General features: G+C 37.2%; 4 protein-coding genes and 1 long non-coding RNA gene across 7 annotated transcripts in view; 4 read left to right on the forward strand and 1 right to left on the reverse strand.

Annotated features, from left to right (window-relative positions):
• Positions 1-27369, reverse strand: part of LOC135438972 (uncharacterized) — a 77857-nt gene that overhangs the window by 45169 nt on the left and 5319 nt on the right. For both annotated transcript variants that reach the window (XR_010437959.1, XR_010437958.1), the window contains exon 2: positions 9422-9470. This is a non-coding gene — a long non-coding RNA (uncharacterized LOC135438972). The remainder of the gene's footprint in view (positions 1-9421; positions 9471-27369) is intronic.
• LOC135438989 (histone-like protein 18C) lies at positions 1983-3513 on the forward strand. 2 transcript variants are annotated; one of them, XM_064697562.1, is made up of 3 exons: positions 1983-2142; positions 2569-3238; positions 3295-3513. In XM_064697562.1, the coding sequence occupies exons 2-3, from the start codon at positions 2579-2581 to the stop codon at positions 3316-3318; spliced, it is 684 nt and encodes a 227-aa protein (XP_064553632.1). In that variant the 5' UTR covers positions 1983-2142; positions 2569-2578; the 3' UTR covers positions 3319-3513. The 2 variants fall into 2 exon arrangements, with proteins under 2 accessions (XP_064553632.1, XP_064553633.1); XM_064697563.1 differs by lacking the exon at positions 1983-2142 and adding an exon at positions 2221-2389.
• On the forward strand, positions 4205-7584 carry LOC135439359 (protamine-like protein 99C). Its single transcript, XM_064698078.1, has 3 exons — positions 4205-4365; positions 6684-7267; positions 7327-7584. Exons 2-3 carry the CDS (start codon positions 6689-6691, stop codon positions 7381-7383), a joined length of 636 nt encoding a protein of 211 aa, XP_064554148.1. The 5' UTR covers positions 4205-4365; positions 6684-6688; the 3' UTR covers positions 7384-7584.
• LOC135439107 (uncharacterized) lies at positions 13413-14751 on the forward strand. The gene is made up of 5 exons (XM_064697733.1): positions 13413-13570; positions 13645-13741; positions 13805-13995; positions 14283-14474; positions 14558-14751. Exons 1-5 carry the CDS (start codon positions 13505-13507, stop codon positions 14579-14581), a joined length of 570 nt encoding a protein of 189 aa, XP_064553803.1. The 5' UTR covers positions 13413-13504; the 3' UTR covers positions 14582-14751.
• LOC135439139 (protein rolling stone) lies at positions 20475-21807 on the forward strand. Its single transcript, XM_064697772.1, has 4 exons — positions 20475-20677; positions 20738-20951; positions 21266-21569; positions 21627-21807. The coding sequence occupies exons 1-4, from the start codon at positions 20546-20548 to the stop codon at positions 21790-21792; spliced, it is 816 nt and encodes a 271-aa protein (XP_064553842.1). The 5' UTR covers positions 20475-20545; the 3' UTR covers positions 21793-21807.

The following is a 27369-nucleotide window of genomic DNA, read 5'->3' on the forward strand; positions in this document are numbered from 1 at the left end:
TTTAAACAAGTTACATAAATCGAGCTTTTAGTTCCTAATTTTCTTTAACTACAAAATTCATTCCACCCAAACTTGAACTTATGCCAACTCTTTTTATGAGACCTGCTATAGTATTCCGATGCTTTCCCAGAAGAACAACCTTCTTCAAATTGATTTGGGTGCACGCACTATCAAAAAGCATTCGAAATTCCACATTTAATTTAAAACAACTAGATAAATTGCAATCAGTGAATTGTTTTTAGAATGTTACCCTGTCACATTGTAATTATAGGCTTCTTATCTAACAATAAAGACATCCCTAATAGTGCTCTTTCCATTTTATCCAGGTCAGCTGCCAAATTGACAGTTGTGGGTTTTAACAAACGTTTCGCGTGCTCGCTAAGTGTTTGACTTCGCATTTGACCTAGTTAATAATTTAGTACAATAAATAGCTGAGATGAGTGTCAGCAGCATTTCGGGCGTTACATTTGACACTAAGGCTAATTTAATGGAATACCGTCAAGAGTTTGTTGGCTCTGCACGCAAAATCTGCGTGGGCCCAAAGGTTGAACACGGGCGCCGCGATTCGCATGTATCTAATATTTAAAGTGACATATCTATTTATATGCAAATGCCACGCCTCGCGGGCATACGCTATTACCTGGACTCATGTAGTAGGGGCTGGCTGTGTGCGTGCCAAGGCGCTAAAACTTTCTTTTTAGGTTAAAATCCTTCGCGCAATAAATCACAACACATACGCGAGCCATACACTATGAACGGGGGAGGGTATTTGGTTATGAGGGTAGTGAAAAAATAAAACTAATAAATCTAAAGCCAATTAATTGACTTAACTGCTGTCGGGTAGGCGGGGCCAGGTTGTCTGTGGGCAATGTGGCCTTTGTAACCCTTTGGGGCTCACAATTTATGGCCCAAACATAAACTTGAACTCGCATATAATAAATCATAACATTTTACAGATAATAGAAAGGCTTCTAGCATACATGAAATCTTGAATACGGAATCGTGTATTCAGTATCCTTTAGAGCTATTCCCAGTGTGTGTTTTAATCGCAGCGCTTGCGGCTTGCAATTTTAATAAACAACTGCAAGACAGAAAAAAAAACTTTATAGTAAAAAAATAATAAAAAATGAAATTTTTTTACACACGCAGACACAGACACATAATTTACGCTCTGCCTGTGCCCCCCTCTTCAAGGCAGGCACATTTCCAAGCTAAGGCAACAAGCCACACACAGGATGTGCCCCTTATATCCGCCGGCGTCATATGGAAGGCTACCGCAATCTAAACCAATTCAATCCAATCAAAACGAATGCTTCGACTGAGTTGCATACTTTTTTTTGTGTCGTCTGCTTTTTTTTTCATTCTTTTTGCTGATTGGTAGAAGAAAGGTATTTTTCTTTGGGCTTGGGCTTTAATAGTTGTTTGCACAAGGCTTAAAATTTGTGTGTGCTTGAAAAACCCAGAATACCATTTTTATAGTGAAATATATGGGAATACATTCTGCAATATATATCCTATAACTAACAATTGAGCAAAAAGAGTTATTCGAAAATAATAAATAAGTATGGGTTGAGTAGGCGGCTTCCCAAAAAGGAATGTAATAAATATAAATATTTATACAGTGAAAACTCTCTACAGCGGACAGGAACTATCGCAGATGTCCTGATTTATAAAAAGTACATCGAAAAAAAATCGTTGCAGAGAAATAATCCAGTCAGTACTTGTGTTCCACTAATATCAATGTCCGTTAGTAAAGTTTTTATTGTATATTCCTTTAAGGTAGCCAAGCTTCCGTAAAAGACAAATTTTATCAATTTTTTAGCGTTCTTTCTATGCATAATGATTTACCTTAACCGAATATATTCTAAAACCAGACGGCGGATGTTCGGTTATGGAGATTTCACCTTACATACTTTCTGCGCTTATTCTGTCTGTTCGAAACAGTAGGCAATCATTTATAAATCACTTTTTAATACAGTTTATCCTCGTGACTTTCGTTGAGACTCAATACACTTTTAGCAGACGAATAGTTCGAATCAAATTTCCTATGAAAGAAACTATTTTCTTTTAATTCGATTTTAATAACTTTTATGGTAAATTTTATTAATAGTTTTGTATTTTCGTTTGGATAAAGCTGCTTAGGTAAGTGGAAAGAAACACAGCCCTAAGGCATCAATAAGGACGGTATACGAGGTGTGGGCAGAGGAATAACATCCTGTGAAGCCGCCTACTGCTGGCTAGTGCAGACAGCCGACAGTGTTGCCACACCCCGTGACATGTAATGACGTCATTTACATGGTGCAACAACATTTATTACACGAATTGCAGGCGCCTGCCTGTGGCATGGGCGTTTATATAGAAAACGCGCGGATAATTCATAAATCAACCGGTTAGTTTAGAGGAATTGCAAGGATTGTGTAAGGATGATTAAGGCTAGGACTTGCGATAATATAAGTGTATTTTTGGAATAGCTTCTTTGAAAATGTATAGATGCAGCAATTGCGAACAATTTTCTATGAATCAAGAGCTTATCGACAAATTATACAGTAACTAATTTATCTCCCACAGAAGAGACAAGATGGAAGCGAAAAGTGTTTCTGCGTCGGGTAGTTTTTTTAACAAGGGTGTGGCCAACAAAGGTTTCGTAAACTTCATGAGAAGCTACAGTCGGCAAAATTATGGCCTTGACGTAGTTGCCATATCTGTGCAAGGCAGCAAGGCTTGGAATAAGCTCACATACAAGCAAAAGGATAAATATCGTACGCTAGACCTGGCACGAAACGCCATGTCAGAGATGTACACCGATGCCTGCTGTCCAATGCGGCGCAAGAGCAAACCTTGCTGTCCAAAGCCGCGCAAGCGCAAACCTTGCTGCCCGCCGCCAAAGCCCAGATGTCCGGTGCGCAGGTGTAGACCCTGTTGCCGACCCAAATGTTCCAAGCCGAAGCCCAGATGCTGCAAGCCGAAGCCCAGATGCTGCAAGCCGAAGCCCAGATGCTGCAAGCCGAAGCCCAGATGCTGCAAGCGCAAGCCCAGATGCTGCAAGCCTGCGAATCCCTGTGCCAGGCGTAAATGCCGAAAGCCGGTTATAGCTCCGTTAACAAATAATGGTTACTTGAACTTCATGAATCTCTTTCGACGCAAATACGATCATCTAGAACCCAAAGATTTAGTTGTTAAAGGAGCAAAAGCTTGGTGCAGAATGTCTGAGTACAAAAAGGATCGCTTCCGCCGTCAAGTAAACTCCTTCCAAACAATTTGTCACAAATCTTAACAAAAAGCTGTCCCCCCCAGAGCCGTACTGCATTAACTCTGTAAGCTTCAGCCTTGGACTTGCCCGAAAATTCCAAGGCCCACCTTACCAGCGACACCTGCCAGGATACAGTCAATACACCAAATATTCGATGACATCTGCATTGCCTGGGATGGTCTTTTTATGCAAAATTTCATGTTTAGTTTTAACTTTTAGAAACTCCCATTTGTTTTTTAAATAAAAATTTTAATGAAATGTCAGCCTTAAGGATCAGCTCGATAGGTAGGTTGCCAACGCACTTTACAGGTGTGAAGGTTTTCTGTGGGCTCGGCTGGTTAAATATCAAACAAAAATTATCCTAGTAGACTATGAAATTCAGGTTAATGAGTCCGGGGCAAGCCAAACAGCTTGTCGATCCAATCATTTGTGAAGAAGCCTAATATCGTTTGCGGTTATCTATTACCATCTATGCAAATGCAATTATCCCAGGAGTCGTAGATCAGAAAAGGTTTTTCCTTTTTTAAGAAATTTCGTCTTTTTTAAAGCAACGCAGGGGGCCACTAGTTGCTCACGACATTTATAATAGATAATGCCCCAAAAAATGTCTGAAGTAGGAGAAAGCAACTGTGCAGTAAATACTCAAAGCTTGCAACGATGAGACCGTTGAGGAGATATCTGAATGTATTTTAAATCTAAGCCTTTCATGCTCAAAGAGTACGTTTGACAGAAGGATTTTTTTAATATATTTTCTAACAACAATAATCTACTAACCAATGCGTGACCCAATTGGCATAACGCATAAAAAACAATAGCTTCAACAATAGATTGTGCGATTCAAAGAGCTGGGAAGGCTCCCATTTAAGTGAACTAAGAAAAAACTTTGCTTTCAGTTTTACTTTAAAAACATAGTAATCGTAGAGTTGTTAATCATTGTTTAGCAGAGCTAACAAGCCAGCTTCACAAGTAATTTAGTAATCATTCACAGCTTGCGAAGAAAAGAACATTTTTTTTAAGTTTCTATCATTTTTCTCTTTGGTATTTTAGCTCGTAGCAAAAGTAAATTTTATATATGTGTGATTTTAAGTTTATCAAGGACGAGTTTTTCAACTGAGGTGAGTGAATAAAATCGAAATACACGACCGAAAATGTTGCATTACCAGCAGCGAGAGTGAGGTTGTGTTTTTTTCACTGTTGCCAAATTGTTTAGCCGCTGTGATTGAGCCAACTTTTAATCCTCGCACGCAGCAACAATATTGGGTAGAGGGGGGGTATGGGTGCGGGCCGGCTCTGCTGGATAATGTCGAGGCAGCCGCTCGTAAACATAAATCCAAGTGACGCTAATTGTTTGTTGCAATTACTGCTGCAGTTGCTGCCACTGTTCAGCTACGTGCAGCGGGCAGACAACGGCAGTTGACAGTGCGGCAAGTTGCGGAGCGCGGGCATGAGATAAGGCTAGGTACACGGGTAAATGGGGGCCAAGTTTCAATGTGGGCTCAATGCATGCAAATGCTGCAGTTGCAGCAACGGCAAACAATTACTCAAACATTGTTGCAACTGCACGTTGTTGTTATTGTTGTTGCTGTTGCTGTCGCTGCTGTTGCTGTCGCTGCTGTTGATGCTGCTGCAGCTCGTTGTGCGTGCTTAATGGCAACTATTCTGGCGGCTAATGATAATCACTCAACGCCCTCTGCACTTACCTTTTGTGCCAACTCGCCTCGCTCTTCCCTAATTCCTTAAGCCTCTGCTACCAGCTTGAATGCTGCTGCCTGTCAATTTCTTAATCAAAAGCATAAACGCACAGATAGCTGCTACGTCTATACATTTTTTTTCTTATCACGAGCACGTGATACTAGAGCGTGTTGCTTTATCACGAAGCACTTAGCTAAGGTGACTACTCGTAAGAGCAAAGACGATAGTGATAGATACAAAGGGAAAATGTCACAAAGATTGATAATGGGACGGATTACAGGCGCTGTTGGTTAAAAGAAACTAAATTATATAGTCAAAGCATTCGGTAAAGAATGAGAAATGCCCTTCGGGTCGGGCTTTTATTACACCGGAACGAATTCAGCTTTACCAGATCATAGTTAAATAAACAAATATTTTTAGTTGACTAATACTCGCAATTTGTTCCACTGTACCCCGTCGAGTGGCTGTCTATTGCAGTCGCAGTAGCAACTACTGTCAAGGCTTCACTTGCTACATTGTGCTGGCTGTTGCTTTCAGCTTGTCAGCTGTCAGCAGTTCCATCAAACAGAGCAACAAATCCCCTGCCAGCCAGAGCATAATACTATTTATATGCCGTATAATTGGTACTCTCTCTCTCTCTCTCTCCCTCCCCAAGCGCAGCTCCTGCTGCTGACTTGACCAACTAAGTGCCAGAGGATGGATTTCAACTTTGCATGCAAAGTCCAGACACATTCGCCAAATGGGGCGTATTATGGCCAACAAGCACAGCTGGGCATAAATCAGAATTAATGCATGGCCATAAGAAATCATATTAATATTTTTGGAACTGCAATTGCAACTAGCTTAGATAAATTATTATTTATATTCTTGGTTAATTATGGTGCACATATCGACATTGTTCTATGCAAATACAAATACCTGGACAGCTGTGGAAAATAGCCATGCTAAGTATTATTCATGAAAATACTAAGCCTGCCAGAACTAAAATTAATTGCAGACTGGGAAAATTTGCATGGCAAATTGTTGCTACGATTAAAATGCTTGCTTGCAACTAGATCAATATGTTGCCTTAAAGCTAGGAACTAGTTCCACAAACTATGCGAGAATTTAAGCTGGTACAACTTCAATTTCTTATCTACAATGCTGCCAAAGCAAAGCCCAATAAGAACTTGTTAGCTGCCCGACCCGTTGAGATGCATTTTACTTGGGCTACCTCCAGCGCAAGTAAACCCTATTGTTAGTCTTAGCAGACACGGTCTATGGGTGGCTTACAGCTTGCAAGTCAAAGCAGCCTCAACAATTAAACAGTTCGTAAAGCTGCTTACCCCTGGGGTTCTCTCTATATCTCTGGCAGTTTGCAACTGTAAAGTGATATTAATTATGGGCTTTTGTTGCTCGAGGCAACAGCACTCGGAGTTGCCTCAACATGATTCTCCTTGCTGCCCTTGTACTCGTCTTCGTCAGAGGCAACTGTGTGGCCAGGAATACAAGTCTCTTGCAGCTAGACAAACAAAATTCTTGCAATTAATGGTGAACAATATATGCATGCGCTTTGAACTTGGTTTTGTGTGCTAGCATGGACTGTCTTAATATTCCAAGTGCTTCTACATATAATGCATTTACAGGTATTCAGGCAATCTTATGACTGAATATAATATTACACAATGGTATACTACTAGCAACAGAAATTCCTTTGAATCCTAATTAATCAAAAGCATGATACTTTTCCTTCTCTGAATAGTCGATATGAGCGACAACAAGATATTACTAGCTCAAAAAAGCTTGCTCAGAGGACCCGTGACCAATAATGGGTTTGTGAACTTTATGCGAAGTTATGCCGCACGTTCTCGCGGACTAGATATACCTGATGTGGTTAGAGGTGGCAAGGCATGGAACCGGCTGTCACCTGCACAGCGGAACAAATATCGAAATGTCGATGCTAACGACGAGACGGATTTAGACGACTCGTGTTGCCCGAAGAAAAGAAGTCCACCCTCGTGCTGTCCTAAACCTAGACGTTCTTGTCCTAAGCCTTGCTGTCCGCCGCCAAAGCCAAGATGTCCAGCGCGCAGGCGTAAGCCCTGTTGCCGTCCAAAATGTTCCAAGCCGAAGCCCAGATGCTGCAAACGCAAGCGGGCATGCCCCAAGCCCTGTAAGAAATATAAATGCCAAAAGCCGGGTCCCATCACAAACAACGGATACTTGAACTTTCTGCGCGTCTATCGGCGCAAACATTGCGGCCTCAGTCCCAAAGATCTGGTCATGAAAGCAGCACGCGCCTGGTGTCGTTTACCAGAGTGCAAGAAGGATCGCTACAGACGGCAGGTAAGTTCCCGATGCCATTCACAAACCTATTTGCTCAGCACAATTTCCGTTTTTATCAGGCATGTAAGGTCACAACAAACTGCCGTCACAAGAAACGCCGTGTCTGCAACCAATGAGGATGATAACACCCAACTCCTCCAACATTCCCGAAAAAATGTGAGGATATACATGCGATCCCGCCCTCAACTACGTACCATCTTTTAAACGTGCTGCGTGTCCTAGTCCAAATCTGCGTTCCCGATCTCATTTGAAAACGTTTAAAATTATATGTCTACTCTATTTGCATTTTACTAAATCCGTAACGAATTTTAAAAGAAGCCTAATCAAATTTTATTTTTATGGTAGGGATTAAACTTGTTCTAAACTTATGAACACGTTTCTATTAGAAAAGAAATGGGAACAAGGATCTTGAGCAAGCTCTTTTTTTTTTAAAGAATAAAAAGCATTACTTTATTCGAAGCTGCAAGAATCCTCAACGTAGGGATTGGGTTATATCCATAACCACAAATAAAGGCCCGTTAAATCCCGCAAAGGTACAATAACCTAGCAAAATCGGATGAAATTGCTGTTTATTCTAGCCATATTTAGAACTAAGTAATTGAAAGAAACGTCATTAAACAGAAAGTAAAATCTGTTCATCGCAAAATCAAGAAAAAATAAATTTGTTCCGATTTCGTGTAAGGCCGTTTCGACCGTCTTTTAAATAAAAAATTTGTGCGTGCGGGCCCGGGCATCTTTCAATTGCATATTTTTAAAGATCGGTGCTGAATCCAAACTTTAGGCGAGTAAAAGTATAGCTTAGTCGCAAAAATCTTAACCTTTTCGGTTAAATCCATTTTTCAGTCAAGTTGCGCACACGTCTGATGCGACTATCAGGCAGTTTTAATCAATATTAGCCCAACCAAGTATCAATTAAATGTCTCCGAGACTCACATTAATAAGTTTCGGGGGGAGAGGTAGCATAATGGCTGGCGCAACTATCGCGTGAGTGTCACGGCTTAGATACATTTGTATCTCACGGCAGGCAGCACGTGTAGGTACTTATGCATTTGTGCAGGCTTGTGGGCCAAATTCAATTTATTATTCCGCCATATGAGCTTTCGCACTTAACTTGCATGAATATATAATGAGCTGTATGGGGAAAATGGTAGACGCGAAAAGCAGTCGGAGAGCTGCAGGATTGGGCAGGACGAGTGTGGGGTGCATTTCACGCAACGCTCGTCGTTGCGTGTTTGAGCCTGCTGTGAAACAACGAAATTGAATTATTAATAACACGCAGCGCGACTGAAACAATCTATAAATATACATGTGGCATGTGGTTGGCGGTGGTAATAAAAACAAAAAAAAAAAAACAGAAATCATGAAGAAAGCAAGTGAAAAGGCGACAACCCTGGGACACTTGGGCAACAAAACTAATCGTGCCACTTATGACCATAATTTGTCAATTTTCTAAACAATTCCCCAAAGTCGCATAAAATGTCGTTCGTGTCTCTTTTGGCTTTTGGCACCCATTACGCTCATTTCTCGCCCGCTTCCTCGGCTTCTCTGGCCGCATTGCCTTTTATGAAAGGGACGCTGTGAAAAATGAAAGTGAACCCAAATTGCCGGCAATGCCGTTTGACTGACTGGCTGACAGACGAGTCTGACGATCTGACTGACTCGACTCTACTGTGTGTCTATGTACCCCTCGGACAGTTTCTCTTACCCCATCCTTGCTAAACGCATTTAAATGCCGTTGTACGCATAAATTACTCAGCGTCCGACAGTTTTAGCCTAAAAGTGTAAATGAGTTTGTGGCTCGGTCCACACTTCTGTTTTCTGGTACTGTATGAAATTGAAATAAATGCGTGGGCAACTCTCTCAGTATTTTTTTTTTTCTAGGATTACGGGTCGGAATGAGAAACTTGTTGCTGACGGTCGAGATTGCCAACTGAAATATGTGAGCAGCTTAAAAGGAAATTGTGTGCGCAGAGTTTGGGTATTAACAAAAAACTAGCATGGGCTTTTGTGCGTCCCGATGCATGTTTGAAAATAATTTCGCTAAAGTTTGCCATTAAAAGATTAAAGCTCAAACAATTAAAATCCGTTGAAAATTTTCATAGTTGATTATGTGAGTAATTTATGTGTAATATTTAAAACATTTTGGTTACTTACATTTATAAATTTGATGAATTGTGTTCCTGGTAAAGTGATTTTTATAAATCTGGAAAAAACATGTTTGAAACACAATGATATATAATATATATTAAGATATATAGTCAATTGTCCTTTAAAGAAAAACATATAATATTCTTTATTATTTGAACGTGAAATTATTGCAAAAACTTATAATAAAAAGCAAGCACCTAATAAAAACCGAATAAAGAGTAATAATGATAATCAAATAAAATCCATTTAGTACTTAACAAAAAATGTATCGAAATGAAATCAAAGATGAATAAATGTTATTGCAAATACGAAATTGACTTAGCCAGGTAGAAAAGAAGCTAAGAGAAAAAGGAAAAGCCGAACTTAAATGGAACCGAAGCACCTAAATTGCCAACGACCGGTTGGCCCTTTGTTTTAACGCCCCAAAATTACCGCCCCTTTGTGTATTTGGCCGCAGATAACTGCCAGCCAAATGATACACATTAGGCCAAGCTATATAACAGGCACAAACACCCACACACACACACACACACATAGGTATGAGTGTATATGTGCGCAAAATCAATTCAAGCTCAATTTCCTTTGATGAAATGTGCGACGGTTCGGGGCACCGTGTCGTACGTGACAGTTGTGCTCAATATAAAACTAAAAATTACTGAAAAAAAAAATGTATATATGTATATATACATATATATATATTTATATATTTATATATATATATACATATATATATATATACTAGCGGGTATAACCCGGCCTTGCCCGTGGCACGTATGTTATAAAATCAAAGTTTTCTAAAAGCTTTGAAAATGATTTTGAAACTGATCGGACGGGAATCAAACAAACATAAAATTCACCAAAAAAAACTTTGAAATGCATTTTCCACCGAAGGAGTTTAGATTTTGCGAGAAATGTGAAACACGTCTCTAATGATTTTTCTTATAGATCTTTGGAAATAAATTTGAACACAAAACGTCATCCACCAAATCTTCGACCCCCATTTGCACCAAGGAGGGATGGATTTTTCAAAAAGTGTGAAACACCCCTCAAATGAATTTGAATATAGATCTTTGAAAATTAGTTTGGGGCCGATCGGATGGTAAACAAAAAACTTTCATACAACCGTTTTCCGCCAATTTACCACTGTTGCGGGTGGAATTTTCCAAAGCGTCGAAATACGTATTCATTAAGTTCTTATTGAGAGCTTTGAAAATAAGTTTGAAGCAAATCGGACACAACTTAAAACTTCGCACAAAAATTCTTTAAATCGCATTCCCCACGAAGAAGTTCGAATTCTGCGAAAAGTGTGAAACACGTCTCAAATGATTTTTCTAATAGATCTCTGGAAATAAATTTGAACACAAAACGTCATCCACCAAATCTTTGACCTCCATTTCCACCAAGGAGGAATAGATTTTTCAAAAAGTGTGACACACCCCTTAAATGAATTTAAGCATAGATCTTTAAATATGAATTTGGGGCCGATCGGATGATAAACAAAAAACTTTCATACAACCTTTTTCCGCCAATTTACCACTGTTGCGGGTGGAATTTTCCAAATCGCTGAAATACGTACTTATTAAGTTCTTATGAAGAGCTTTAAAAATAAGTTTGAAGCAAATCAGACACAACTTAAAACGCCGCCCAAAAAATCTTTAAATCGCATTCCCCCCGAAGAAGTTTGAATTCTGCGAAAAGTGAGAAACACGTCTCAAATGATTTTTCATATAGATCACTGGAAATGAATTTGAGCGCGAAACGTCACCCACCAAATCTTTGACCTCCATTTCCACCAAGGAGGAATGGGTTTTCCGAAAAGTGCGAAACACCCCTCAAATGAATTTGAACAAAGATCTTCGAAAATAAGTTTGGGGCCGATCGGATCGTAAACAAAAAAGTTACATACAAACGTTTTTCGCGATTTTTCCACACTTGCGAGTGGAATTTCCCGAAACCCCGTCTTAACGTGCACCTACATCACATAAGGTAGCTACAGTGAAAATTTCAGATTCCTAGCTCTTACGGTTTGGGCTGTGCGTTGATCACCAATCAGTCAGTCAGTCAGTCAGTCAGTCAGTCAGTCAGTCAGTCAGTCAGTCAGTCAGTCAGTCAGTCAGTCAGTCAGACAAACAGTTTTATATATATAGAGATTGAAGGGCTTAATCAGCCGTAAGTATTTTGGTATTAAGTTGTGCTTGTACTGGTTTTGTAACTGCATAAACCGCTGCATATCGTTCAATTAATAACACAAATCCGTTACGGCCCAGTTACTGGGGTTGCCGTCGTTAATTAATGTGCTCGACGCCAATTTAATGCACTCGCTGCCGCTCGCTGCTATGATTAATGTTTAATTAAATTTGCAACATTTATATAAAAACATAATATAAAAAAAAGAAATGTTCACGAGCAAGCGCCGTCAGGATTACATCATAATTAATCGCAGTCATTATTTATAACGATATCGCCAAAAGAGCATTATATATAGACGATGTCATTTGCCATTGCACTTGCACTTGCACTTGCAGTTGCATTTGCAGTTTAATATGTGATTTCCAATCATATCAAAAACCATACGACTAATAAAATAATAAATAAATAACATAACACCTATGTCAGCGATATCTATATGTCCTTAACTAAATTTTTCTATAACAGCAATACATCATTTTAAACTTAAGTATATTTATTTCGGAATAAATAACATAGCGATATGTCAATGATGTTTATATATCCTCAACTAAGTTTTTTTAACTAGCGATAAACTATCTTAACTTAAGCATATTTATTAGCATTAGGTTATTTATTAGGACTTAAAAAGGTCCAGAATATTTCATAAAATGTTTTTTTTTATCTAAATATTTGGTAATTTTTTTATAAAAAAAATTGCCTGATTATTATAAATATTTATTTTTAATTAAATGATACACATCTACACTGAATAGAGCAAGCTGATATACATATAATATGAATTTAAATTTAGCTACGACAAAGATAAAACTACAAGATTAAACAATAACTAAAGAACCTTAAACGTTATGAAACTTTTTATATCTTAGAAAACATGATAAAAATAATAACTGGTACCTAATTTTTGCATGTAGCTTCTAGAATAGTCTATAGAGATCAAGTATCTTTAGTTTTATAGCTGTCGAGAATTTTTTGTTCTTATCAGAAGGCTTACTTCACTGTTTCCCACTTCCGAATAGAGACCTCGTACCTCGTATGAGTCTTAGAAAATATCATACAAATAATATTTTAATTTCTTCATTTCTTTTCAATTAAGCTTATACATTTTGTAGCATTATTGTATTAACTTCTAAAACAAATAATCTATTTTTAATTCTAAAAATAATAATAATCTAAAACAAATAATAATCTTATTGCTACCGCTGTTTTAATTGTCAGACTTTTACTATAATTTTATTAAATATTTTCATGTGCATAGCTCTTAGGAAATTTCTTTGTTCAACTTTTGGCCTGCAGCTGTGTGCTGAACTCGTTTGAGGGTCAAGTATATTAAGCATGTTTATTTAAAGCTTGAAGTGCAGTGCAGTTGCTTTGCCCTGACAGTCAGTCAAATAGGATTGGAAACTAAATGTTGAGCTAGATATTGTACATTATTTACACATGTTAGTTAATTGAATTAAATGATTCCGTTTTGATTTATGCATCTGAAATTTATGCAGCTACAAAGATTGTTAGCAAAATGCAACAATCTGATAATTGGTAATTGTAAACCATTATGCAAAAGACTTGCGGCCAGCTGCTCCTTATTAAGACATTAAATAATTGAAATTGTCGACGTGCAGATGGACATTAATAATGTCAAAAGGAAAGGGAAGCAAATTAAAACAATGCAGCATAAGACAGCAATCCAGGGAAACGAAAATTAAAATAGTAATTTAATGATGAGTACAAAAGTGAAAAAAAACAGAAGTTAAGAGACATTATATCTGTGGATACTCATGACAAAACCTGGCTAAATTAATGTATTTATGGGTGACCTAAGGAAAACTTATATAACATTGCTTAGCTAGTCAGAAAATAAATTTTTTTTATCGATCAAAATTATATTGCTTGCCGAGCATTATGGCCGACATGCATGAGGGTATAGTAACTGCCATTATACTCTTGTATCAGCTATTTTTATATATTGTAAGTCACTGTAGCAACTGTAACAATATATAGATTTATATATATTTATTTATTTATTTTTTATTAATTTAAAGCGCTCAATAAATCCCATCAAGCGGGAAGCCCTTTTGCTCGTGATTCACAATTTTTTTATGTACTATATTATAAATCGCTTTAAGCATTTAGCGCAAAGTAAGTTATCTTCGAACTGCATCCGGACATGTTCTATATAATTTTATTTTATTTTTTTGACAGCTTCTATAAACTCTTCCGGTCCAGTAAACACCTTTTACTATGTGCCTTTCGTCTATGAGGAACCTGCCAAGCAACAAGCACATGAGAATCTGCATTTGGTATTAAAGACCACAACGTGGAACTTCCTTGAAACACTTTTCAGACATCATTTAGCTCTTTTGTTGCCCTTCATACTGGCTTTGTTAGTGCCGGTAAGTGTGATTACATATAAAACGATATAAGCCCAGTCTTTGTAACTGTTGAGAAGAGGGGAATTTTAAGATCAGTTTTAAGGAGATTCAAGAAAAAGACCATTAATCCTTTTCTGAAAGAATTGAAAACCATAAAAGCAAGATTCTACTTCAGTTTCAGCTAAATTAAATATCAGTTTAAGGAGTATTTTAAACCATGTTGAGTTGAATCAAAGATCAGGGAAAGGCAGAAATATTAAAGAAACGTCTTTAAGCTAAGTACGAATAATGATTACTCTACGTTTCAGCGCTGCAAGCTGGTGTATGTGAGCAGCCTGGTGATACTCTCGAATTTAACAATATGCATGTGCTTCATCTACTCCATGTGGAAGTGGCTGATATTGAGCGGCTTCTCGCTAAGCCTGCAACTGTTGCCCATTTTTTTATTGGGTCCAGTGGTGCAGCTGCTTCTCATGTTTCGCTTTACGGGGAACATGTTGGTGAGTGAAAAGAAGGAAGATGAAAAAAACCCCCAGATGGGTATTAAATTGTATCCACGCCAATGCACCCTCTAAATCTACAGCTCAACCTATGGATTGTAGTTTGAAGCATGAAATTGACTGTGCCAAGCGAACGAAGACGCTATCCATTAGGTGCGGGAGCGGAACAAGAAGTAAAAAGAGTGTGGGATGTATAAGCAATGCAAAAGTTTGGCATCAAATCAAAGCAATAAACCAACAAAACTGAGCAACTTCAGGCACTTGCACAAACCAGAAACACTTTCGCTGCACACAACACAACTGCCAAACTGCAGGCATTTATGACAGTATGCACTTTCTGCTCGCCGCATATCGAAAGGGTTAAGGCGTGGCAAGCAGGCAGGCAGCCAGGCAGGGCAAATCGCATAACGAAATTGTTGCTGAAAAGTTGAGCAAATATTGAGGTCAGCTAAATTTTGCGAGGCGACCCCTGCTGGCGAAACCGCTTTTCTTGTTGTTGTGTAAACTGTTTTGTAGCCTTTGGCACAAACTTCTGACACGCTCAGGATACACACACACACACACATGCACGCACTCACTTGGCTCGACAGGCACAAATATTCAATGAACATCGTCATCAGTCGCCCAGTCGACAGTTCTTCACTTTGTCAATAAAAAAAATATATATATAACCTGCCTGCCGGGCTGCCAGTTATATTGTCCTGACTTGCAACCACTTGGTTCGAGTTCTATAGTCAGCTTATGGCGCATTGCAGGCGTCCACTTTGTTCCCGCCCTTCCGAACAAAGGCCCTACCCCCTTCCCCATCAATGATCATTGAGAAATTGACGCAAATGCCTTTCGATTTTTCGTTCTGCTTCTGTATTTTGTGTTCGTGGACACGACTTGGCTTTTCGCATTGCATAATTGATTGTCGCTCAATGTGTGTGCGTGTCTATCCTGGTGAATGTGCAATGGTCCTTTTGCTCGCCCTCATTTAAACACATTTTCAACATGAATTCAGTTTCAATCGCACTGATTTAATTCGCTTGCAGAAGAAACAAAAAGCTTAATTTATAATTTAACTTTTTAAAACCATTTCCAGGGGAAGATTCTGAAATTAGCTTAACATAGCAAAATTAAATGCTTAAAAATACTGCTTATCAAAAATAAAATAAAATTAAAAGATCAATCTTAAAGCACACACAAAAAACAAAGTTCTATAGCGTGAGCTTGGTTTTGTTCTGACCGAAACCAGAAAAAACTTAAGTCGAAATGTCAAAAAGTATGCACAAAAGTGCATATAAATCTGCTACCCAAAAAGATTCGTATTGGATTTTAGTTGCAGAATTTATTCAATATTTTTCTAGATATATTTTTAAAATCAAATTTAATTGGAAACACTAGAAAAGAATAATAATTGTGTTTAGGCATGCTCTCGATTGTTTTTTCTTCTTTTTGACGCTTTTCTCTTTGCAAATTACCAAACAATAACGAGTTTTCAATATGCCGCTGTGGCATATGTATTTTAAAAGTCTCTCACTGGTTCGATTTTTATTTTATTATTTTGAGTCTTTGTTTTGGGGAAAAAAAAACTTTAAATTGCATTCATTTGCACATTTTGCGAGCAGATTTTGACAGCTCGGCACTGCAAATGCAATAATATCAGGACATGTGCAGAATACACATACTATATGGATGTGTGTGTGTGGGTGTTGGTGTGTGTGTGTGTATTGGACACATCAACTGTCACAGTTTGTTGATTTCATGTGTAAACTGTGCGAGTTGGAAATTTGAAATTCATGTGCAATAAAATGTTGATATTCTACGCACACATCCAGCGCCAGCAGCACAGGCCTCATTACGCCCCACACACACACTCACACACTCACACACACACCCCACCCACTGATACACATACACACACATTAACAAGTCACATACACCCACACACAGATTCTAGATGGTATGCTCTCATGTATTTATGTTTTCATTTGATAAATATACTTATACAAAAACTGTCATAGCACACGCTCTTGGAAAGATTGCAAATTGCATGCGGGAACTCCCACGAGTCTAATAACAAAGTAAAAACAAGAGCGTCAATTTTAGCTTAACAAGCAAGCCGAAACCGGAATACACTTGCACACATACACATATAGGAATGGAGGTGTTATGTAAGAGAATCCATTAAAAATGCCCAATGAAGAATAAATTAATAAATAATATAAACTTATAGATCCAAATAATGGCGAGTTGTTAATAATTATTGTAAATTATAATATTTGACAATGATTAAATTAAATAAATATTTGATACTTAGATATATACTTGATACTTGATATTGATTTACATCTATTTAATATATACCTTTAAAGACTCTTTTAGCTCCCAACAACACAGCTGTTCAAGGACAAACTCTTTCACAAAATAGAATCACCCTGCCAGGTCAGAGCATACGAGACGAATCTGAAGTCGTGATATAGCCATGCATAGTAACAAGCCACGGACCATGCCTGACTGTATAATGATGAGCGACGATATCGCCGTCTCTTAGCATGAGAAATTTAATTTTTACCCGCACACCGTACATATTCACACACACCCACACAATCCACCCAACCACCTATGCACACCCACTGTGAACCACATAATTGTGTATTCAAGTAAGAGATATGGGAGTTGAAAGAAGCTTCTATCGGTGCGAGTTGCACCAACTGACTGGGTGGGGTAGTTAGGTCTGTGTTCTGTTTCTGGTTCCTGGCTGCCTTAAATTAAGATAATGACACGTGAGAGACTCGCGGGACTCGGGGGGAAAGTTACCTTTGCTTTCAAAGTAACCCTCGACTCCTTGGTCTACCACGACTATATAGGTGTGTTAAAGGAAGCGCTTGGTAAATTGCGATAAGGCCAAAATGGCGCTCAACTGGCTTACATTTACACACTTAACCCTTGAGTTAGCTGCACGAAACGGCATGGCACGCACTTTAAAGCCGCCAATCTGCCAATTTGATGGCAAAATGCCAAAGAGCTGACAATGATGTCGACGATGATGACGTTTGCGACCTGCATGCCAATGTGCCCCGCTTCTTTTGCAAAATTGAATTCTGTGCCCAGCTCGTGGGCGGCATGCCAGACATGTCCAATGTCCTCGAACCGCTGTGTCCTGTGTACCTCGCAACTGGCACAGATTACAAATCATTATTGGCCGCCATTGTTGGGGGCTAGGCCAATGGAATTGAAAGCATAAGCGCTCAGGAATTCACTCAGCACAAGAATTTAATTCGTTTGAGAAAAAAAAAGAATGTCTGAAAGAGAATATCTAATTTTATAACAATGTAGGCAATCAAGAATATATAATAACAGTGCACATTTAATACAATTACATAGTAGAAAATTAAAAGAATCTAAACTGAATTAAATTTATAATTATATATAGAAATTTATTATATATTAAAAAATTAAATTATATTAAAACATAATATTGATTATTATAGTAACTGCAATAGAAATATTAAACAAATAAATGATATACAGTTGAATTGACTAAGGGAAGAGCTATATCAAGACGATCAGCACAATTGAGAAGTCTAATTATTCAAGAAATCGTAACTGAACACAAATAAAATATATCATAAAAAGGAAATTATATTAAAATAATGATTTTAAATATATGTGAGCCAGTAACAAGAAGTAATTAAAAAAAATAATATTATTTAATATAAATTTCTTTACTTTATTAATTACTTCTTTCTATCATTTTTCCTATTTATTGTATTTTCTTAAAAAATATATATTAATTTAAGATTATTTTTAGTATTTACTTAAGAGCACTTTTTTCTCTACTAATACCCTTTTTTTTAGACGTATGCTCTAATAGCGTCACTGACAAAATTAGATGTGAAAAGGGGCATAGCTGGCCGGACGGGCAAATAAAACACCTCCATCAGTGCCATAGGTGATGCTATTAGAAAACTGTGTATTCTAATTAGCCTTTCAGCATTTAATTTGTACAATGATGTACTGAATAATTAGGAAGACACTCGTTTTGTCGACTATTAAATAAATTGAACAATGTTAACTGACAAATAATTGAGACTGTGTATGTTAGGGGAATCAACAAAAAAATTGCATATTTTAAACCTTTTATAAATAAACCCTATCTGTTACCTTTTCCTTCTTTTACTAAACGTGCAACACAAAAAGATAAACGCTCATAATTACTAGACTCTGAGCCGCAATGTAAAAAGGGCTCGGCTTAATCCGATCGACATCTATGGAAGACATAGCACAGTAACTGCCATTGATTTCCTTTCTGTCACATAATTGACAGGGCTTTGAAATTTCGTACCCGATACCCCTACAATACAAAAACAAACAACAAAATTCAATGTAAAGCCACACAAAATGTACGTCAAGTCATGTCCCGATCCATTTTTCCCCTACCCCATAACTCTATAAACAATGCGATGACGGTAAATCCAAAGGAAACCCCAAACAATGGGCCACATGAAAGCAAACTTGGAGCGCAAATTTTCTTTGATTGATGCGCAAATCAGCAAATCAATTGGAATGCCACAAAAATAAACTAACACACAAAAATGGAGCAGAACGGGCGAGGAAAGGTAGATAGATAGCTAGATAGACAGAGGGTGGAGGGAATGAAACGCGTTGGCAGGGTGAACTTTTTACACTAAATTTGCATTTCTAATGCCCGCAGGTGGATGTGGGCGTGGTCGTTACATGTGATTTTGATAGAACTGCGTGATTTGTGCAAGCCAAAAGAAAAAAAACGAAAAAAAGGGCAACAAAATGTATGCAAAAAAGTTGGCAGCGCTGACAAAGCATAGTTGCCATCGTGGCAGAGTGTGGGACACACAAATTGAGATATTCGCAGTCCAAGTAAATCACAACGGAGTAGGTTGTGCTGCTGCAAGGCAAACTGGTAGGAAATGGTTGCATGGCCGAAAGGCAGCCCCAGAATTGCCGTTTCAACTGCACGCACCTAACCGACGCGTCACGCTGCCTGCTGAAGCACACACACGTACACACAAATCCTTGCTTCACAAATTACAAAGATGCTGAGCAGTGGGGCAAGGCTGGCCATACAATTGTTTAGAAATGAATAAATAAATATCAAATAGGTAATGGAAATGTTCAAACCCAATTTGTTAGTCAGTAAAATGTAAAACATTTAAAAAAAATATATCTAAATAAATTTAAAATAAAATATTTTATATATGATTATTTTTTTATTTTAATTATATATTATTGTATATTATGATTTAATATACCTATTTAATATATTAATTTATATACATATAATATTAGTCCATTCAAACTGAACTTTGGGCATCACGTTACACAAAAGAAATAAAATGTTTTTTCCTTACATTTTTCCTGTTAAAATCATAATATTTCTAGGAAAGAAGTAAATTATTATTATTTAACAACGAATACATACGTTACATATCAAATCAAAATATAACATAGGGAGAATGGGTGGAAAATTGAAGAATATTGCACACAATTGAAAAGCTCTCAAAATATCATCACAATTTTTTTTTTCATAGTGAAAAAATTTGCAGTAGTTGCATTTGCCACACAGTGCCTGGTCTTGAGCTTTGTTTTTATATGTAATGGCATTTTAATTGCGCGCTACAACTCAGCCAAGTGTCTCTCAATTAAAACTGTCTGCTTGGCTCAAAAGGATGTCGTCGCCGGGGGATCTTCGGCATGGTGAGGAGCAAGGCGAGCATGTGCGGGGAGTATAAAGTGGAAAGGGAAATGATGTCAGGCACATGTCGTAATTTGCCGCACAACGCATCAGGCTGGCGGCCCAGACCGGGACCACAACATGGCCCAGGCTCAGTCCCAGCGCCAGGCCCACAATCATGTAACTGTTAATTATGCAACGCAGATAAGAAGCCTGGCAACCGGCTAAGAGAGGTACAAAGTATGTGAATGCCACTTAATTTTAAGCGTTTTACTTAAAGCTCCTGTTTTGCCTTTGGCATTGCCTTCAAATTGATTAAAATTTTTAGTAGTTACTTTTGATTCCTAAAATATAAATTCAAAGGAATTATATATAAATGACTGACGCCAAACAAGAGAAAGCCGAATTGGCAGCACTTCGTCAGGAACCGATCAGTTTTAGACAGCAGTTTCAGGGTCAGCAATGTGGCCTGAAACATCATTCACCCGAGGACTTTCATAGATCTCAAGTAAGTAAAAGATCAGCATCAAAAGAATCTTTCATCTAGTCTAAACTATCCATTTACCAGTGGCAATCGGAACTGAAGTCGTGTGGGTTTCTTATCTATCGCTGGTGCTTGGCCGCCTTCTTTGGCTCTGGTTTGGTCACCAATCTAGTACTCTATTATTATAAAGGTTATTGGTTTATCTACCTGACCAACTGGGGTTTTCTTCTGTGTTCGCTAACTAGCATAACTGGTGCAATTCTTGTGAGCATATATCACATTAATCCGGAAAGAATGAGTAAGTATTAAATGCGTATTTCATTTCCTTTAGCTATACAAACATATGTGCATGCACTTTAAATAATTCTCATTTGGAATTTATTTAAATTTTAGTCTAAAGTTTGCAGCCTCTCCTTTGCTCGGGCTGAGTGGGAACTTCTAAGTTTCAATTAATTGCAAAGAAAAGTACATGGGTTATGCATGCATGTCTTTTATATTCCTTAAAGAAAATAGTTTCTGTTTATAATATTATATATTTTATTATCTATATATTTTCATATATTTTACTAACTTTCTTACTAACCCTTTTCTAATTTTATCTACTTCTCCAAGTGCGTCGCACCTGTTTGGTTAAATGTTATTGGGCTTTATATTGGATAAATTTGATAGTTGCACATATCATAAGTATTCTCTACTGGAGTCTCATTTATCCCAGCGATAGAACGCACGATAATCCCATGCGGCTAAGCACCTTGGATAATATATGGACTCATGCGTTGCCCCCGTTGTTCTTCACAGTAGATCATATGGTGGTGGCGCATCCGGCGCGTATTATGCATTTTATTTACCCGCTGGGATTCTCGATTGGTTATGTAGCATTTTCCTGGGTCTTCTATTTACTTGGTTGCCGGGATCCGTAAGCATATAAATATATGAGTATGTTTAAATTTATCTTTTATCTTTACTATTGCAGACGTGGTCACGCCTACATTTATCCGATGTTAGACTATAGAAAACCGGGGAGAGCCATTAGAACCATTGCCATGACAATGCTTCTCTTGATTGGCTGTTCGACTTTACAGTATGGAGTCTACCGGCTAAGAGTATTTATAGCGCGCAAGCTTAATAAACTGCAGTAATTCATGTATATATCAGATCTTACTACTCCTTTTAATTGTGAACGATTTAAGCTAGCTGGCCTCGACATTTCTTCATATTTTAGTGCTGTTGGTATTTCGTTTCTTTGTTGTTTACGCCGCTGGCACGTGTCTGGAAAGCGAAATGAAAATGCATTCCCTGAAAAACACACTGCCAAGCCCACAACATGTCCCCACAACATGTCCCCACATTTCCATCTTTGCCACATCGTCCGCCCAATTATTATGCAAAGCAAATTGTTATGCCCAAGTTTGTTCTCGTTTGTTTCTGCGTATCAAAGCTTGTTTGTTTTTATTCCCATATTTTTTGTTATTTTGGTTTTTATTTTGAACATGTAATATGTTTTGATAATTCTATGACTTCTGGACATATTGCCGAAGCTTTTGGCATTGTTAAATATTTAGCTCAAGTCACGAACTCAAAACAAACATAAATAATAAATATTGGTGCATAAAAGTCAACTTCTAACACCAAGCTGAAGTCTAAATAAAATTCAAATAATTATTTTAAATATTTCTAGGAATATTTGCGTTTAACTAGAGCTGAACTTTAGGTCGTACTGGGACTTGAAAGTAAACACTGTAGTTTATTGTTTGGTATATCAAAAAAATAACTTATTTTATTCAGAAGAGCTACATCTTTATAACTCAACAATTGCATTATTTAAGACAGCATTTTAAAATTGATAAGCACAATATTATAAGGATTCTCTTTGGTGCCTTTCGTTACAATTATACACTCCAAGCATAGTCACATTTGCGACTCCCAAGCTGGCATTAAATTGATCTTAGTGTAAATGACATTACTGAAAAATTGATGCCACCGACAGAGAGTAGACAGACAGCCAGAGTTTGTAGAGAGTTGGGGGAGTTGCCAAAGTCGGCTGGCATCGAGTTACTTAAGTGATTTCAATTTATACACACAATTTTGTTGCTCTCGGCTATGAGGGCGAGTTGATGGATACACACAGGCACATATGAGCTGCAGCAAGTGGCATATTAGAAGTGTGGGGCGGGGGCGTGGCGCATTTGGCAACATTTTGAGTGCAGCCACTTAGCCTGGTTAGTTGCAGCTGGCTTTCCAAGCGGCCGCCTGCCGAAACATATCGAACGTTAACATATTTATGGCTGCACTTTGCCAGACAACCAGCCAGTCAAATGGGCCTGCCAAAGGGGCGTGGCATGTGCGAGTATGTGAGAATTAGAGTTAAGAGCACACTTTAAGATACATCTTAAATTGTCGGCGGCCTCCGACAGCTGAAGCAGCCCATTTCGTAACTAACAAGGCGCAAAACATTTGAGCAATTTTTTTAAATTTTCGCATTTCTGCATTCAATTTAATTTAACATAAACTATTATATATATTTATTATTTCACGCACAAACCGTCAACCGCGACGTCGACGTCGAAGCCGCTGTCGCTGCTGTTCATTGTGCATAAGAGTTTCATGCCTGAAATGCGCATACGTAGCGTATACGTAATGTGCATTTTGTAGCAATATGCAGGGGCAGCGAGGAGATGACAGGGGCAGCGAATGCCAGTTAAAAAGTACCCACTATAAATTTGTGCACACTTACAACTCGACGCTCGTTCGACAACAACAACAACAACGACAGCAGCAGCAACAGCAACAGCAAAAACAACAACAACTGCAACTTAAATCTTAAGTAGCTCAACTTGTTTATTTATCGAAGCAGAAGTTAATGCATTACCGCGAATGGTGGCACCGGCGGCCGGGTTGAAGGCAACGAGCATGAAAATGGGCAGGAAAAATTGCAGCAATGCGTCGCCATACTATTGTTATAGCTTGTTATTGTTGTTTTTGAATGGCAACTGTTATTACAGCCAACGTTCATTTGTTGGCGGCTTTGCACCTTTTAAAGCAAATATTTTCGCAGAAATTTGGTTTATTAATCATTCTTAAGGTTCTTGTGATTGTCGTGAATAGAGGTCAAAAAGTGGTATAAGTAGTCGGAATAAATGCCATCTGAATCTTAATACTTAACATATATTATTTTGTTATATTTATTTTAATGTAAATTTACAATTTTATTTAGAGGACAAAAAGAAGATATTACTTTCATGGTCAAAAGGTCAAAAGGAAGTATATATATTTTGAATAAATTTGCCGGAAATTTAAATATTTCATATAAATTTATTTTGTAATTTTTATTTGATTGTAATATTTCATATGTTTCATTAAGAAGACAACAAAATATTATATAAATATTTAGCACAGCATAATATTGTTTTATTATGTTTAATAATATTATCTTAAAAGTTTAATGTCGTTGAATAATATTTCAAATTTATCGCCAAAATTGATTTAAACTCTAGTGTCCAATTTTTTATTTTTATTTTGGCTTCGAACTTCATTAAAATATTGTTTTGGGCTGATTTCTTTAATTCTGTGATAATTAATTTTTCTTTTGTATTTTTTTTTTTATTTATATCTCTATACTTTACTGTCAAATATTTGGAACTGGAACTTTGGAACAAAAAGAATTAAATGGTTCAGAATAGGCAAAAACTATTTTGCATAATCAATCTATTGTTGTGATTTTCGTGAAATAATATGTAGCTTGGAGGCTATTGAAGCGGCATGGAATTTGATTCTTTAGAGTGCATTCAAGTGTTAAAATATGTATATGAAATTGATTGGCTGATTAAACCCATACACACACATACACACACTAGCACGCACCAACACAGGGATTCACACGCTTTTATAGATATGTTCATAAATTCCATTTAAAATCTACATATATGCTTTTTGTTGCCTTCGGGACTTTTGTTGAATTTTGTGTGTGTGTGTGTGTGTGTGTGTGTTGTCCTTGGTATTTTCGTGTTGATTTGCTGCGGAAATGACGCAAATAACGCAGCAAATTTAAGCCAGTCACACACACAATTTACACACTCGCCTGAATCTACACCTTTTTCTGGGTTATTTATGGCAACAACAACAACAACAATCAAGCAGGCAGGCCGGCAGCTGGCTGTTAACCGGCAACAGGATGTTTTATATTATGCCTGGATATTAAAGGCAACACACACACACACACACACACACACAGAGCCGCACACACAATAAAGGGATTTGCTGTTTTAATATTTTGCATACATTTATGTATTTTCCTTTGTTTTTTTATTTTACCTCATTTTATGTCACTTTGGAGAATGAAATTTAATTGTGGTGCTCATTAATGGCCTGTCGTGTGGCAGTAGACCCAAAAACCAAACGGAAATATGTGATTTCCGGCAATAAATATCTCTGCATATATATACCATATATATATCGACATATGAGGGCAGCACTTTTCGAATATATGTAAAGGAAACTCTCCAGCTACACTCTAAAAAATGATTCACACGCACTCACTCGCAAATTTATGGTTTTTAATTTAAATTTATAACTTGATTATCACATTTGCATTTGATATGGGCGTTCTTCTTCTTCTTTATGGACGTTTTTACCCTCCAAAGCAAACAATCATTTAAGCATAAAACCATAAATCTATGCGGCAATAAGAGGGATTTCAACCAGGCAATACAAAATACAAGCATCAAAAGGAGGAAAATAAAGAGAGAAAAAAATGAGAAGCAACATGGGATAAGGGAAGAACATGAGCCAGCAGAATTTGCAAAGGGACAGTCGGCAGCTTGAGTTGAGCTTTTTCTAATACTTATATGATTTAGAAATACTCTATAAAGTACAAATTATATGCCATGTTCATATGAGGATAAAAAACAATAAGAGATATAGACATATACAAATAAAAGCATTAATATATTTTAATTTATATAATTTTTTAAAATTTTTTAAAATGAAATGAATCATGCTTTTATCCATTGAATATATTGACTTTATGAATTTATATTTTACTATAATATTTATATTTATCCTATTACTTTTTCATAGGATTTAATTAACAATATAGAGCTTTTCGATTTTAAAATATTTTATCAATTTTCAAAATTGTAAAATGTTTTGTTCTTAGCTTAATCTAAGCTTAAGCTTAGATAAGTTATAAAACTGTTTAGTATGCAGATACCCAATTACCGCAAAGAAACCTAGGTATCCAAAGCCAGTGCCCAAAACCAATACCAAAACCCGTGGCCAAAGCCCAAACCAAATTCGCAGTGGAAGCCAATCAAAGGCAAAACAATAAACAAGCATGACAATAAATATAAATAAATAAATAAATAAGCAAAAGTGTACGTCAAGGCAAATGCAAAGATTGAGTTGGTCACAGGATGCTGCAAGCAACAAAAGGACCGCCGCACAATATTCGCCTGAGATCCTGGCACGCAGCAACATTTTGTTTGCGTGAAAGGATAATGACGCGACTCGATTCGTCGAGCTGCTTCACTTGCAATGCAAGCGACACTATTTGCAAAGAATCAAGAGGGTGTGTTGAAAAGATGGCGTTGGGGAAAATAAAGAAATTGATTGAACGGCGCATTAAATATAAACCAAAGACAAACACACACACACTGACACTCCTGCACAGACCCACAGGCAGTCAATATGTGCGTGTGTGCGATTTTTTGAGCCAACTTGCGCCACGTCACGCTTCAGGCAGCAAACGAGTTGTGGTTGTTGTTGTTTTTGTTATTGTTACCCACTTCAATTTAACGGGTACTTAAATCCGTCATTTCCAATTATCTCTTTGGTCCTTAACCAAGACACCTGACCCATTGAAAGTTATAGAATTCTTTAACAATCGCAGACAGTGGCTAAGGTAAATAGCATTTGATATTCAAGCTTGAGGATAAGATAATAGACATGTATCAGAGATGTCGATAGCTACCATTTTATATATCATATTAAAAACGAAGTAAGGCATAGGAAATTTAATACATATTATATAAACATTCTTTATTTATCGGCAGCAAGCTGTTATAATTAGTAATTAAATATAATTTTAATGTCAATGTGTTGACAGCCGGTCTCTTTTGTGTTGAAAAACGATGCGACATGGTGAAATAATTTAGAGTTAAAGAGCGAAGAATAAAAAGAATAAGAAATTAAAATAATCCAATTGTTTTTTTAAAAACTCGTGAGATTTAATTATTGAATTCAAAGAGAGTTTTCGAAAAGTTTTAAGTTTGAGGCCGATCGAATGTTAAACAACATAGTTTTATACAAACGTTTTTCGCGGTTGTTCATACTTGCGGGTGGAATTATCCGAAACCCGGAAACTCATTTTCAAATATCTTTGTTCAAATTAATTTGAGGTGAGTTTCACTCTTTTCGAAAAACGCATTCCACCTTGGTGGAAATGGGGGCCAAGGATCTATATGTAAAATCATTTGAGACGTGTTTCACATTTTCCGCAAAACAAAAGCTTTCTCGGTAAAAAGTACGATTCAAAATTATTTTTAGTGAAGTTTTAAGTTTTGTCCGATTTGCTTCAAACATATTTTCAAAGCTCTACATAAGAACTTAATCAATTCGATTTGGAAAATTGCACCCGCAATGGTGGTAAATTGGCGGATAACGGTTGTATGAAAGTTCTTTGTTAACCGTCTCATCGGTTACAAAATCATTTTTTAGGA

The sequence above is a fragment of the Drosophila montana genome, unplaced genomic scaffold, assembly GCF_035044405.1.
Source record: "Drosophila montana isolate Dmon_TW-CO22-7 unplaced genomic scaffold, ASM3504440v1 contig_402_1, whole genome shotgun sequence".
Taxonomy (NCBI): domain Eukaryota; kingdom Metazoa; phylum Arthropoda; class Insecta; order Diptera; family Drosophilidae; genus Drosophila; species Drosophila montana.